Below are 12,192 nucleotides of genomic sequence, written 5' to 3'. Positions count from 1 at the left end.
TTCTGGAGGGATTACTACTAGCTACAAGCTGTCTAGCTGGTCACCTGTCATACCAGTAAAAATAAATCCCGGCTCCACAATACAAATACTATTATTGTTATTGTCAACCTAATACTAAGGGAGGTACATCAACTTTAGGGAAAATGAATATGAAAAGTAGGAGGAGAAGGGTTGAGGCCACCGCCATTGGATTGATTTTTTGGATTGCAATATTGGAATTAATGGGTAGACTTCAGTCACGGTAATGTGTAGTAGACTCGTGTGAGCTGGTTAAGAAACTGAGGACTTTGAAAGTCACAAGACCCACCACCAATCAATCCATCAGCATGGTAACATGGGTGTGTGTGTTATTACTTATTAGCATCATACAGTATATATATTTTTTTTTCCCCTCCTTTTTCTCAAGACTCGATGATGTAATAATGTAGTATTTATTATTGTTCACCCCTGGGGTGGTGGTACGGTAGTGGAGAATCTCTCTCTCTTCTTTCTCAAAGATTCATCAACCGCGCTACGTGTTCTGCTGCCAATTTCAGTAGTCCCGTTTTTCCATCCTGATGCTCTTCTTCTTATTAAATCTTACTAATACTTATAATACTGAATCGGCAAAAGTACCGACCATATAAATTTTGCACTGAATATAATGATTGATGATTTTCTCATCACGCAAAACCTTGAAAAGTACTCTCGTACTTCTGCATACGCATGTACATGAATTACCATGATGATGATGATGACGACGACCGGACGACGACGACGACGATATGATATTCCTCCCCCCCCAACAATCCCATCCCAAGTGCATCCCAAGCCCCCCCCCCTCTCTCTCTCTCTCTCTCGTATTCACACTCACACACACAACAAACACACAAAAACACGCAGTACTAGTAGTGTCACTTAGTAGTTGGGAGTACAGTATTGTAGTATATCTCTTGGGGTTGGGGGGTACTTCAAATACTATAGAAAGAATAGTTCCCACATCAAAAACCAACCATAATCAAATCACGCCTCTCGGCGTCCCCCCTCACGAACCCAAAACACCCACCCTCTCTCTCTCTCTCTCTCTCAGTCCCATTACTTCTGCTTAGCATCATCCATCACCGCCTTGCTCCTACTACTACAAAGATTTTCACAAAATCATAACACATTCTCTCCTTTCTTCTCGCCTTCTATTTTAAAATTTATCGATCTTCGTGATGTCCATCAACCACTTCTCTTCGGACCTCCCAGAAACACACTACCGGTGGCCTCAACAACAACATCACTACCACCATACCATGGAACCCTCCTCCGCAAAAACTCCACCCTCCAGGCCCACCACCACCACCACCGCAGCCGCCTTTTGGCCCAATTCCCACCTCTACCGGCCAATCTCCGCCCACAGTCCGCATAATTCGGCAGCTTTCAGCTTCGACCTAAACAACGAAGAGGAGGATGAAGCTACTGCCATTGAGGATGAGAGGGAAAGCAACGCCCGCATCATCACCAAACAAGAGGAAGACAAGGAAATAGTACCCAAAGAGCCCTTGTTCGAGAAGCCATTGACCCCGAGTGACGTCGGCAAGCTCAACCGCCTCGTCATCCCGAAGCAACACGCCGAGAAATATTTTCCTCTCAGCGGCGGCGGCAACAATGACTCGGCGGGAGGAGAGAAAGGGCTGTTACTGAGTTTCGAGGACGAGTCCGGCAAGGGGTGGCGGTTTCGATATTCTTATTGGAACAGCAGCCAGAGCTACGTATTGACCAAGGGCTGGAGCCGTTTCGTGAAAGAGAAACGGCTGGATGCGGGGGATGTAGTTCTGTTCGAACGGCACCGTCTAGACGGTGACCGGCTTTTTATAGGGTGGAGGAAAAGGAGAGCAGGTGGTCCAAGCCAAGGTGGTCAAGAGGGTACTGGAGCCGCTCAAGCTCAGCCAGCTACGTCGGGCGGCGGAGGAGGTGGAGGTGGAGGTGGGTGGACCCGGGTGTACTTTCCATCCGGGCATCATCCTTATCCACAACAGCTGCAGCAGTACCATGATGATGGTCATGGTCATGGTCATGGGCCTGCCCTCCCATACCAACCCGACTGTCTTCGTGCAGGTATCATTTTCCTACTACCCGCATTTTCACAATTAGAATTAGAACCCTATCTTCTCTTTTTGTTTCTTTCTTCTCTGCATTAACTACCATGTGTAGACATGCATATTTTAGCCATGGATTTTTGTGCCCCTTGGGTTTTATCAGGCGCACGTTAAAGGGGCGTGAGATTGACATGTTTTTCATTACCACATTTTCTTCTTCTTGACTCCATTTCCATCTGGCATACGAGTCTATGTGTTGACTAGTTATATGGGTAATAATAAGGTGGGGTGATTATTTTTCCCAATGATATACGACGAATATGACCCGTGATGTCTACGCAATTCAAGTTTTGTAACGTTAGACATATTATAAGTTAGATGGTCGTCAGTATTCAGATGTAGTCTGGGTTTGGCTGATGACAAGAGAACCCGAGTTTTGTCACATTGCAGTAACTGAAATGAAGATGGTACTCTTGCACAATTCTACTCTGTGTCTTTATTGCCATTGCACTACTGTATATGCTTATACAACATGTATTGTTTTTTCAACTTTGTCTCCCCACCCAGCGTCAGAGAGGGAGAGAGAGTTCATTTTATCTGGAGTGAGTGAAATGAGTATAACCCTAGTACTAGCAGATGCTAATGAGCGCACGTGTTATGATTATAGCAGCAGCAGTGTTGCAGAGTCAGACAACAGCAGCAGCAAGTGCCAACTCCAAGAGACTGAGGTTGTTTGGTGTAAACCTAGAATGCCAGCAGCAACCAGATCATGATTCCGAGACCTCCTCCGAGCCACCCACAACACCTGAGGCTTCATCGACATGGACCCAGGATCAACCCCACTACCAATTTCACTCCTACAACCCCAGACTTCATCATTCCTATTTTAACCATCACAATCACATGGTACGCTAATCCCACATATCCTTTCTTTTTTTTTTTTTTTTAAACCAAAAAAAAAAATTCATGTAAGTACTATTTATTGCTTGCTTAATTATAAGTTTTGAGATGTTAGACCCAAGAAACAAGGGGACTAGGCATCGGGCAGGAGTAGGAGGGGTAAAAGATATATGACCAGTCCAATTTCCCATAATGATTTTGCTGTTTCCCCTAATGAGACACTACTACTGTCACCACGCACACATAATATATGTATCAGGGACGTTTTTCTATAGTCCCTCCAAGAAAAGAAATTGAAAAGGAAAAAGGAAAAAAAAAGGTGTAAAATCTGTATCTGCCTAACTAGAGGATGGATCAGGATTAGTTAAACCAGAAATGGTTGGTCATAAAACCAAGGAAAGTGGTCAAAAGTCTCTTGCGGTCTTAGTACCCCTCACCGCCCAAAACAAAAGTAGTCCAGTTGAACAAGTAATGTTCATTTGTGGAAGAACTGAAATGCATGGCACCACCGGTCATGAAAAGAAATGAAACACACAATTTGGAGTTAGCTTGCTCAACTGGGGAAACCTCTGCTGTCCTCTTTCCCCCACCCACCCAACCCGTCCTAGCTACACGCATCCGCAACATTTACCCGCAGCTTCTTGACCCCCAAAAATATTACGTACCCACTCCTGTCAAGTCTACCAGGGCCAAAGGCCAAAGCCCCACCGGCGGCACCGCCCACCCCTCCCTCCTCCCCTCTAGACTAGAACAATATATATATATATATATTGAATATGTGTGAGATAGGAACCGTGTGAAACCTGGACACTTTGCAGGGGAAAATGCATTTATTTAGTAGCCATACCATACCTTACCGAGAGTGGCATATTATCTTTTTAAATATCGGTGTGCCTATTATCCCACTCTATCGTGTATCAACCGGTTTGGTTTGTGGTCCTTAGCCGACTTTGAAAATCTTGAATCCCATGCTACTGTATAAGATAGACATTTATTAGTTCCAAGAAAAGGCCAACCTTCTTTTTTTTTTTTTTTGCTGCAAGGTCATCACCCTTGTCAACTTGCTAGTCGTGTTCCCAGCCCACGGCCGATTTTAGAACCCACATGAATCCTGTTCACTAAAGCATCAGCTGCTTCCCTATACAATTGTCACCCCTTGAAAATTGCCAATTCTTAGCTTTTTTTTGTAGTTCTCCGCATAATATAAACTGATTGCAGCAGTCGGTAAATCTTTAATTTCTGGTAGTCAAATGAAATAGTAGTATGGTTTTTTATTCACCAAGCCTTAATTAACCTGACGAAACTAATTAATTTGGTTTTTCTTTTTTCTTTTTTTTTTGGCGACAAACTTGCCTTTTTTTTTTTTTTTTTTAAATGTATTATACTTGCAAGGCCGGATGATACGGGATAGATGACTATTAAGAGACGCCAGTCTCAACAATGCACAGTACATTTTGTATGTTAGGATGAGACTGTCTACAGTTGTACTTGCAGTTGCAGATAATGGTTGGCGGCTTAGGTCAAGCGACATCTAATTTTACCCACTGAATTTGGGCTTCGATTTATTTATTTTTTTTTCCTAAAATTTTGAGAATTATATATTGATGGCAATCCAATTTGGAGCGGCCAATTGGTCAAACTGCGGAGGCTCCAAATCCCTGTATGGATGGCCATGAATTTCAAGTTTGTGTGCTCAACTCAAACAGCCCATCATTTTTCACAAGCAATAATTATACAGCTCTGTGTATATGGTTGCTGCAACAGGATATCAATTTCTCAAGTGACATGAACCAGACGGGGTATCGCCAGGGATAAAGATCTGTGGATGTGACGTCCAGGGTTGACCATTTGGGCGACTTGGAACTTCAAGGGAAAATAATATGTAGTTTGGAAACCAAAAAAGTGGGGAAAAAATTAATGGAGAGACTGAAAAAACCAAAAAAAAAAAAAAAAAAAAAAGAAGAAAAAAGAAAAAGAGAGCTAAGGGAGATCCCGGATATTCTGCCAACTTTCTCTAACCAGAAAAAGGTGGCATGGCAATGGCTGAATGGCTTACCAAACTGTCCCAACCCAAACCAGAGGGTGAGAAGAGAAAGCGCATGCAATGGAGAAGTTGAAAATTGAAGCTTGAAAGAGACCTCAGTAGAGGTAATGGCCAAAGCGGAATGGACTCACCGGAGGCGACCAGGGGGCCCACATAAGAAATATTGAACAGCTGTAGCCTTGACCCAAATTGAAGAATGCGGGTCGTTAAATCAAGAATCTACTAGTATAAAATATATATGCATAGGTTTTTTGCTATTTTGCTACTGTTGAGATACGGCCTGAACATGTTTCGCAGGCTTCATCATCATCATAGCCGGAGATGATGGGTGGGTAAAGTGGTGAAAGGATGGGATTTTGCAGCAGCTTCACCGGTGCAGCAAATAGCACCAGTAGGTTGACTGTTGATTTCTCTTCCTCTGAGGTGAAACTCGATCGATACTAATACTAATGCTAACTCACCGGTGCATGTTTGAGGGTTCATCTCTTCTCTTATTCATCCTAAATCTGCATTCATCAGAATGTCGAAATTTTTAGACAAAAATGAAGAGGTGTTTACAGTCTGCATTATATTCACCATCACTGAAAATTGTTGGTAGAGCAGACAACGCAGCACTGGAGCTAAAACTAGCCCTCAGAAGAAAGTTGAAAACTGAAAGCCGCGCGTTGACACCGAAATTCTATTGCGAGATAGATCAGAGTATACTGAAGAGTAAAGACACCACGCAATGCTTTGAAAGATTAGCATCATCCGCGCATCTGCACCGTTTCTGTCATTTGCACGTCCTCATTCATCCTCCAAAGTGCTCTTGCTCAGGAAAAGGGTTCACCGAGGAGGTTCATTGAAGCCCACCAGAAGCAGCTTTCAGTTTCAACCAAGCCCTGTAATTTCCACTTTAAATCATTACGGACACAATGGATGCATATTATATGTTTTATTAAACTTCTCGACTAAAATGTAAAATCGATACTTCAGCTATTGTCTACTTAGATCTCGAGCATTTCTCCTGTTTGGATTGTGATTTTTTACAATTTTTTTTTTTAAATATATTTCATAAATATACTTTTCGATTATCTTTTTAATTTTTTTTAAAATATTTTTCGTAAATATATAAAAACGCCCAATCCAAATGGTATTGTAAAATTCTTGATAATATTGCGGTGGGCATCAACCCCTCCTCCATTTCAATTGCGTGGCGTGGGGACAGCCATTATTCTAACCTAACCAAAAGCGGAGAAACTCACTTCAATTATTCAGCATGCTTTGCTGTTTCACTCCTACAAAGACAAGTTGATGCATAAACTACAAACAAATTGCTCTATAACAGTTCCACAAGACCAGCTCTCTACTACGAAGCCAACACTGAGTTGGATCTGTTGGTAAGAATATACTATTTTCGTACAAAAAAAATGTGAGTTTAAATCATGCTGTCAATGTGATAACTATATTGATGGTCGATTTATAAGAATTTCTATCTCTATGAAGTACTTAAGAGTCTCGTGGACAATGTTCTGACCTACCTCTACGAGGTACTTAAGAGTCTCATAGACAAACAATGTTCTGACCGTGATAATAATCGGAATCAAATTCACCTTAATATTTTTTTTACCAAAAAAATCTTTTTTTCACTTTGCAGTCACCTGTCAGTCCGTTGCTGATACTTCTTGGTATTAGTCATGGAAGAAAATAATAAAAGACAATATCAGGTCACATCATGGCTATTCTTCAGTCTCATCTCCGATAAACTTCAACCACGCCTGAGAGAACTAAAAGATTGCTGCAAGGTTCCGTCAAAATCAGAATTGAACGTGTAAACTTGGGAACAGCCTCCTCGAGCACCCATCATCCTCCAGCCAATACGGTAGAAAGAAACAAAGGAACTGAGAAAAATACGTAAGCGTGGGAACTTACGATCACGTTCAAAGCAAATCAAATTATCGAACTGACTATAAATACAGCGCGCCTCGCTCTCTCTCTCTCTCTCTCTTTTTGTTTTGCCAGTGGGTCGGGAAGGAGGGTTTGTGGGACTAATTTACTCATTCCGGCTGAGCATGATTCGCCCACACCCCCCTCCCCAGCAGAAACTCAGCTGATGTCTTCAAAAATGCACCTAACAGAAGGGAACTGTCAGTCAAAATCTTGACCTAGCTATGCATCAGCATCACATGAAGCAAAGGCATAAGGCTGAATTGTTAACTTAATACACTAGCCGTTTCGTAGAAATGAAAAGGTCACCAGTTAGAAGAGGAAAATGAAAACTGCCAAGTGAGGAAGAATTACATTGTCTCAGGGATTTTCACGTGATTACGTGCATCCAAAAGAATTAAGACAATGGAGGAATCCATTGACATCTGCTTGCGAAGGTTACCAACCAGTAGTGTGCCCAGCAAGCGGCAGGCTCCCCAAAGGCCCATGGGCTTTAAAATAGTGATTTTAATTACAACGTAAGGAAACTGCTTCAGCAACAATATCTCAAGCATTCATGTCCAAGTACAGGAATACTTGTGCAAAAGCATGTGAACATTTTTCCCCTCTAACTTGGCCTTTGTTGGCCTCGTACTTTTTGCCTTTTGAGATTCTAGAGCCAACTTCAACTTCTCCAAGTTTTGCACCTGACAAGCAGAAAGGACCCACTTCCATTAACATTGGGAAGAAAACAATTTCATTGACTTAACCATAAGAAAGAATTTGCAAAGATTCAAGAGCTCAGAAAATGTTCCCATAGCGTTTACAGGTAATCAATAAAGAACGGGTGCATCTTCAGAGGAGAATGAATCAATTTCTTATGAACTACATTGATGGCTCATGTGGAATGTGAAACGATCCTGAAGCCTTTGCACAAAAGAATCTAATACGAAGCTACATATACGACTCTTAACCATGAAGAAGAGGAGATCAACATCATGTGTCTTAAAGGAAGACCCGCATGCTTGAGGTACCTGAGTAAATCCATCAAATCTCATAGGTTATAGCCCTAAAACAACCACCTAGAGAGAGCCCACAAACAGCTCACAGATGGGTCCATCAGGTACAGAAGCCATTCTACATGCAGTTTGCTGCTTGACAAAAATATTGGAACTTGAGTTTCATACGTGAAGCTTGGCATAGAGACCTAACAAACCAAATAAAAGAGCCCAAATTCATTTCCTCATTTAAGAAACCCAATGCAATCACCAGATAATAGGGCCCATGCCCTCTTTACCTGAAATTCAAGCTGGTTACCATATGGCATCTCATCTCAATGTCATTAATTGCCATTTCGCATTCATTTAATAATCAGTTACAAAATCAAAGAACACATAAAATAAATGACACATCTTCAGAAGAAAATTCAACAAGAAGTTATGGTTATCTGATCTTTGTCTCAGAAAATCTCTTCTACAGGTAGGACACCAACAGTTTTCAACTTAGCAAGCTAACGAAAAAGAATCTTCTCTCTCTTTTCATGTCTATAACCAGAGAAGTATTATTTGTACACAAGAAAGCAGTCATCGAAGTCTGTACAATATACTATAACATCAATTAAATTAATACAAACCAAATACTCGTTAATCGTAAAGTTCTGTTATATTAAAGTTGAAAATATGAGTGAACATAAAACAAGAAACACTGATGCGAAGACATTTGATGATTGTAGATTTTCCTTTCCCATTACCAAATTATTAAACCGAAATCAATATCTTCATCTTGTACCTTTTAGGCATTTGCACATAATTATAGCAGTCTAATACCGAAGCAACTAAAATATATTCTCAGAAAAAGCATTACCAATGATTATGTTGTAGGCCTTTTTGGAGTGCCTTCTTCTGATTGAGATGCAGAATCTCTCTTCTCCATGACTTGTTGTACACCTTCCTGATAACCCTCTATAAAACTTTTCAGTGCATCTCTATATGCAGATGCTCTTGTCATATACACTCGCTGCAATGCTGGTCTTAGCGTTTCCATGCCACCTCTTGCAGCAACAGCTATTAACAGAAATAGTGTATCAGAATTTGGTAAGAAAATAGATTGATCCTATAACAATTTAATCAACAAGATGATCACCCAAAGAAAGAAATAGTCTAAGCCAGGGGTGTGTGTCAAAAGTTGTCAGCCTGGTGTGCCATTTGAACTTAACCGGATGATACAACTTCAAACCATTTGAAAGTTAAGCTGATTTTATCTTATTTTATCTTAAATTAACCATGAAAGTTTAATAGGCAGGCTAATGCTACTAAACCAAAATGTGATGCTCATGCCATACGAGCACATGTTAATAAAAAATTTGTATAAAGTTGGCTTATGCAAGTTATTTCCATCTCCTGTACAAATTCTCCATGTGTCTCTGTGTGCGTGATAATGAATGCATTGTACATACAGAACAACAAATATCAATTAAAAGTCTCTAGATTGATTCCTAGTATGAATACAATGTACCCTTGAAGTGTGTCCCTGTTTGATGTTTGCAACTGATAATACTTTTGAAAGAGGCCCTCTCAGTGCAACTCACATTGTAATTCAAATTTTCTACTTTTCTTCGCATGATATCCCCTGTACACCACTACATTTTCAATCCAAATGACCTTAAAGAAAGCCAAACATACCCAACCAATCAGCAAACTTCATTCTAACCAACAACTATTGATGTGATGAGAAAGGGGAACCATTAAGTGACTTACCAAGATCTTCAAGAGTAGAGGGCTCTTTCTCTGTTTTTACCTTGTTTTCTTCATCAAATTTATCATCATTCTCTACCTTCTTCTTGTAATCATTCGGCCTTAATTCAGGACCAATATCCCTAACCCAACTTGCTGCATAGAGTCTAGAAGCTTCCTTCAACACCTGATCAACGATTTTATATTGGCAGAGAATAATTAAAATGCAACAGGCAAATCGCACTCGGAGTTAATTTCTTTCACATCCATTATGTTGCTAAGATGAATTTTGAATTCACAAATTTGCACCCAAAAGAAAAAAGAAGTTTGTCAGCTCAACATGAGAAAAGTCATAAAGCAGTTTCAAAGCCGCGAGCTTGTAACAGGCCCAACAACAACTACAGAAGAATTCCAGAGGCCGCATTTGCGCTTAACTAAACAAGAACAACACCTTGAGTGATTCTCATGTTTAAGATACTGTTGGCACAAGACGCACAAACGAGAGAAGATAACAACGGATTGTACAAAAATGTGTTCACAATCGTCATTGGGTAAAAGCATATCATTTAGATCAAGACCGTTAAACAAACAAACAAATATATTGTGGAGTACAATAGCATACTAGTACTAGATAGAAAGAGAAACTTACAAGAAAACGCTCTTTCCAAGTGAGTTTGCGGCGCTTTTTGATATGAGGTGGGTCGGGCAAAGACGAAGGAAATGCAATCTCCTTTAGATCATAACGGACGTAATCGTAAACTTTCCTGCACACCACCTTTAGCTTTATTCCCATCTTCTCCAGCACTCTAATTAATTAACACACTCTGACTACTTTTTTCCTCCATAAAACGAAGTAAAATCGATGACAATAAAGAAATCCTAGCGTTACTGTTTCTAACCCTGACAGAAACAGGAATGTGTTTTCACTGAGGCATTCTGTCGAACAAGATGAGCACAATAGACGGGACACTGCTAAAAACCTAAAGGAACGAAATGGACCAAGAAAAAGCGTTTTTCCAGTTTGAAACGGTTGTCCGGTCGCGTTTTTCGCTTGTATATGTGAACTCTGAGTTTGGCTTCGGAAAAACGTGTTTTCTTTGTTACGTCTTCTCTTGCCAGAAATGTTTGTTTGAATAGGAGTTTATTTGGATGATTTATTTGAGATATTTACTGTAATATTTTTTATGATGTAATGTATGTGAAATGAAAGATGATTGAAAAGATAAAAAAGTGATTGAAATTTGTGAAGTAAATTATTTTATTTGAAATCATCTCAATCCAAAACAAAATAATGTGTTTTGGTGTTTAAACATGCAAGGGTACATTTACATCCATGGGGTTTTAAAAGCTACATATCTTTTATTTCAAACATTAGAATTCTCAGAGATTTACCATACTACATAAATGGGACCCACGACAGGGAAGATAAATTGCTTTACTCAACTGCACATTAAAGAAAAACTTCTTTTTTTTATTTCAAAAGAAAAGAAAAAACATGTTTGTTGGATAGAATATTATTTGGAATAATTACTGTAGCACTTTTTGTGATGTGATGTATGAAAAATAAAAAGATGATTAAAAATATAAAAAAATGGGTTGAAAATTGTGTTCATGATGCGAGCGAAATATTATTTAAAAAGAATCTGCTATCCAAACATCTTCGTACGAGTCAATCAAAATGATGAGAGAAAGATTATATGTAGTAATCTAATCATAATTTTGAAAGATCACGCAATGTTTCAAAATGGATTCCATTATGACACTTTGCTGCATGATATTACACACTGTTAAAGATTTTGCAATTGCTTTGAAATGTATCCAAGCAAGATTTGCTTTAAAATATATAATAATTGGTTAAGTTGATTGTACCATCTCATGTTTAACCAACCAGGTTCCGCCCCCGTTGCAATAGTAGTGCCTTGCACCAAAGGCATCGTCCTCGTTCAGAAAAGTTCCCGGGCTGCTTTCAAGATGGCACGCACTCGTTTGGTCTGGTGGTGATTCAATCCCTTCCGAATTATTTCTGGACCTTCTTAGATCCGTCCCCTCCCCCTTAGTGTAGAATAGATTAGATTATACAACTGTTGTCGTCTCTGAAAAAAAAAAATATGACACGCACAAAAATAAAAAGACGAAAGCGTCATCGTACCTATCTAGGCTAGGCTACCTACGTAGTTGGAGACGCACGGCCGGCACCTTGTTATACATTCGCTACTAATTTGGCCGCTCCCAACTCTCTTGTTCGTTATTGTATTCATTTACTAAGATTTTTCTCACAATTATTCGATAGACACTTGTTAACTAACACCCATTTATGTAACGGAGTGGAGGCAAATGCGGCAAGGCAAATTGAAGCACCAATCTGTCAACGGCCTTTAGCTGCAATATTATTTACTAGCAAATTCAGTCCCATGAAACCTTACTTGTACGAGTAGTTTAAAAACATGATGCAAGTCTTTCTTTGTCAACATCAAAAGAAATTTAAACGCATAAACTGCAGCCGACAAAGATAATTGCTTTTCTGCTTCTCATTTACTAGTACTTCTCA

The 12,192-nt window shown here is 39.9% G+C and overlaps 2 protein-coding genes across 4 annotated transcripts; one reads left to right on the top strand and one right to left on the bottom strand.

Annotated features, from left to right (window-relative positions):
- The first annotated feature begins 811 nt into the window (after positions 1 to 811).
- Positions 812 to 5,489, top strand: LOC113693985 (B3 domain-containing protein At2g36080-like). Of its 2 annotated transcripts, none has more exons than XM_027212804.2 (3): positions 812 to 2,082; positions 2,734 to 2,969; positions 4,728 to 5,489. In XM_027212804.2, exons 1-3 carry the CDS (start codon positions 1,197 to 1,199, stop codon positions 4,776 to 4,778), a joined length of 1,173 nt encoding a protein of 390 aa, XP_027068605.1. In that variant the 5' UTR covers positions 812 to 1,196; the 3' UTR covers positions 4,779 to 5,489. The 2 variants fall into 2 exon arrangements, with proteins under 2 accessions (XP_027068605.1, XP_027068604.1); XM_027212803.2 differs by having other exon boundaries at positions 813 to 2,082; positions 2,731 to 2,969.
- Positions 5,490 to 7,245: 1,756 nt separating this feature from the next.
- On the bottom strand, positions 7,246 to 10,730 carry LOC140003763 (uncharacterized). Of its 2 annotated transcripts, XR_011815738.1 has the most exons (5): positions 10,294 to 10,730; positions 9,669 to 9,831; positions 8,776 to 8,975; positions 7,947 to 8,119; positions 7,246 to 7,619 (listed from the first exon to the last, which is right to left on the bottom strand). XR_011815738.1 is itself a non-coding variant. In XM_072052370.1 (4 exons), the coding sequence occupies exons 1-3, from the start codon at positions 10,435 to 10,437 to the stop codon at positions 8,782 to 8,784; spliced, it is 501 nt and encodes a 166-aa protein (XP_071908471.1). In that variant the 5' UTR covers positions 10,438 to 10,725; the 3' UTR covers positions 7,246 to 7,619; positions 8,776 to 8,781. The 2 variants fall into 2 exon arrangements, 1 of the variants encoding a protein (XP_071908471.1); XM_072052370.1 differs by lacking the exon at positions 7,947 to 8,119 and having other exon boundaries at positions 10,294 to 10,725.
- Positions 10,731 to 12,192: the final 1,462 nt, after the last annotated feature.

Source organism: Coffea arabica, chromosome 6c, assembly GCF_036785885.1.
Source record: "Coffea arabica cultivar ET-39 chromosome 6c, Coffea Arabica ET-39 HiFi, whole genome shotgun sequence".
Taxonomy (NCBI): Eukaryota; Viridiplantae; Streptophyta; class Magnoliopsida; order Gentianales; family Rubiaceae; genus Coffea; species Coffea arabica.
The sequence above is the reverse complement of the archived record's forward strand: the minus strand, read 5'-3'. Positions and strand labels throughout refer to the sequence as shown.

Coding starts and splice junctions, on each gene's coding strand:
- LOC140003763 (XM_072052370.1), bottom strand. CDS start 10,437: ATGGGAATAAAGCTAAAGGTGGTGTGCAGGAAAGTTTACGATTACGTC. Junction 9,832..10,293: donor CTTGGAAAGAGCGTTTTCTT/GTAAGTTTCTCT, acceptor ATCGTTGATCAG/GTGTTGAAGGAAGCTTCTAG. Junction 8,976..9,668: donor CTCTACTCTTGAAGATCTTG/GTAAGTCACTTA, acceptor TTCTGTTAATAG/CTGTTGCTGCAAGAGGTGGC.
- LOC113693985 (XM_027212803.2), top strand. CDS start 1,197: ATGTCCATCAACCACTTCTCTTCGGACCTCCCAGAAACACACTACCGG. Junction 2,083..2,730: donor ACCCGACTGTCTTCGTGCAG/GTATCATTTTCC, acceptor TTATGATTATAG/CAGCAGCAGTGTTGCAGAGT. Junction 2,970..4,727: donor TTAACCATCACAATCACATG/GTACGCTAATCC, acceptor TTGCTGCAACAG/GATATCAATTTCTCAAGTGA.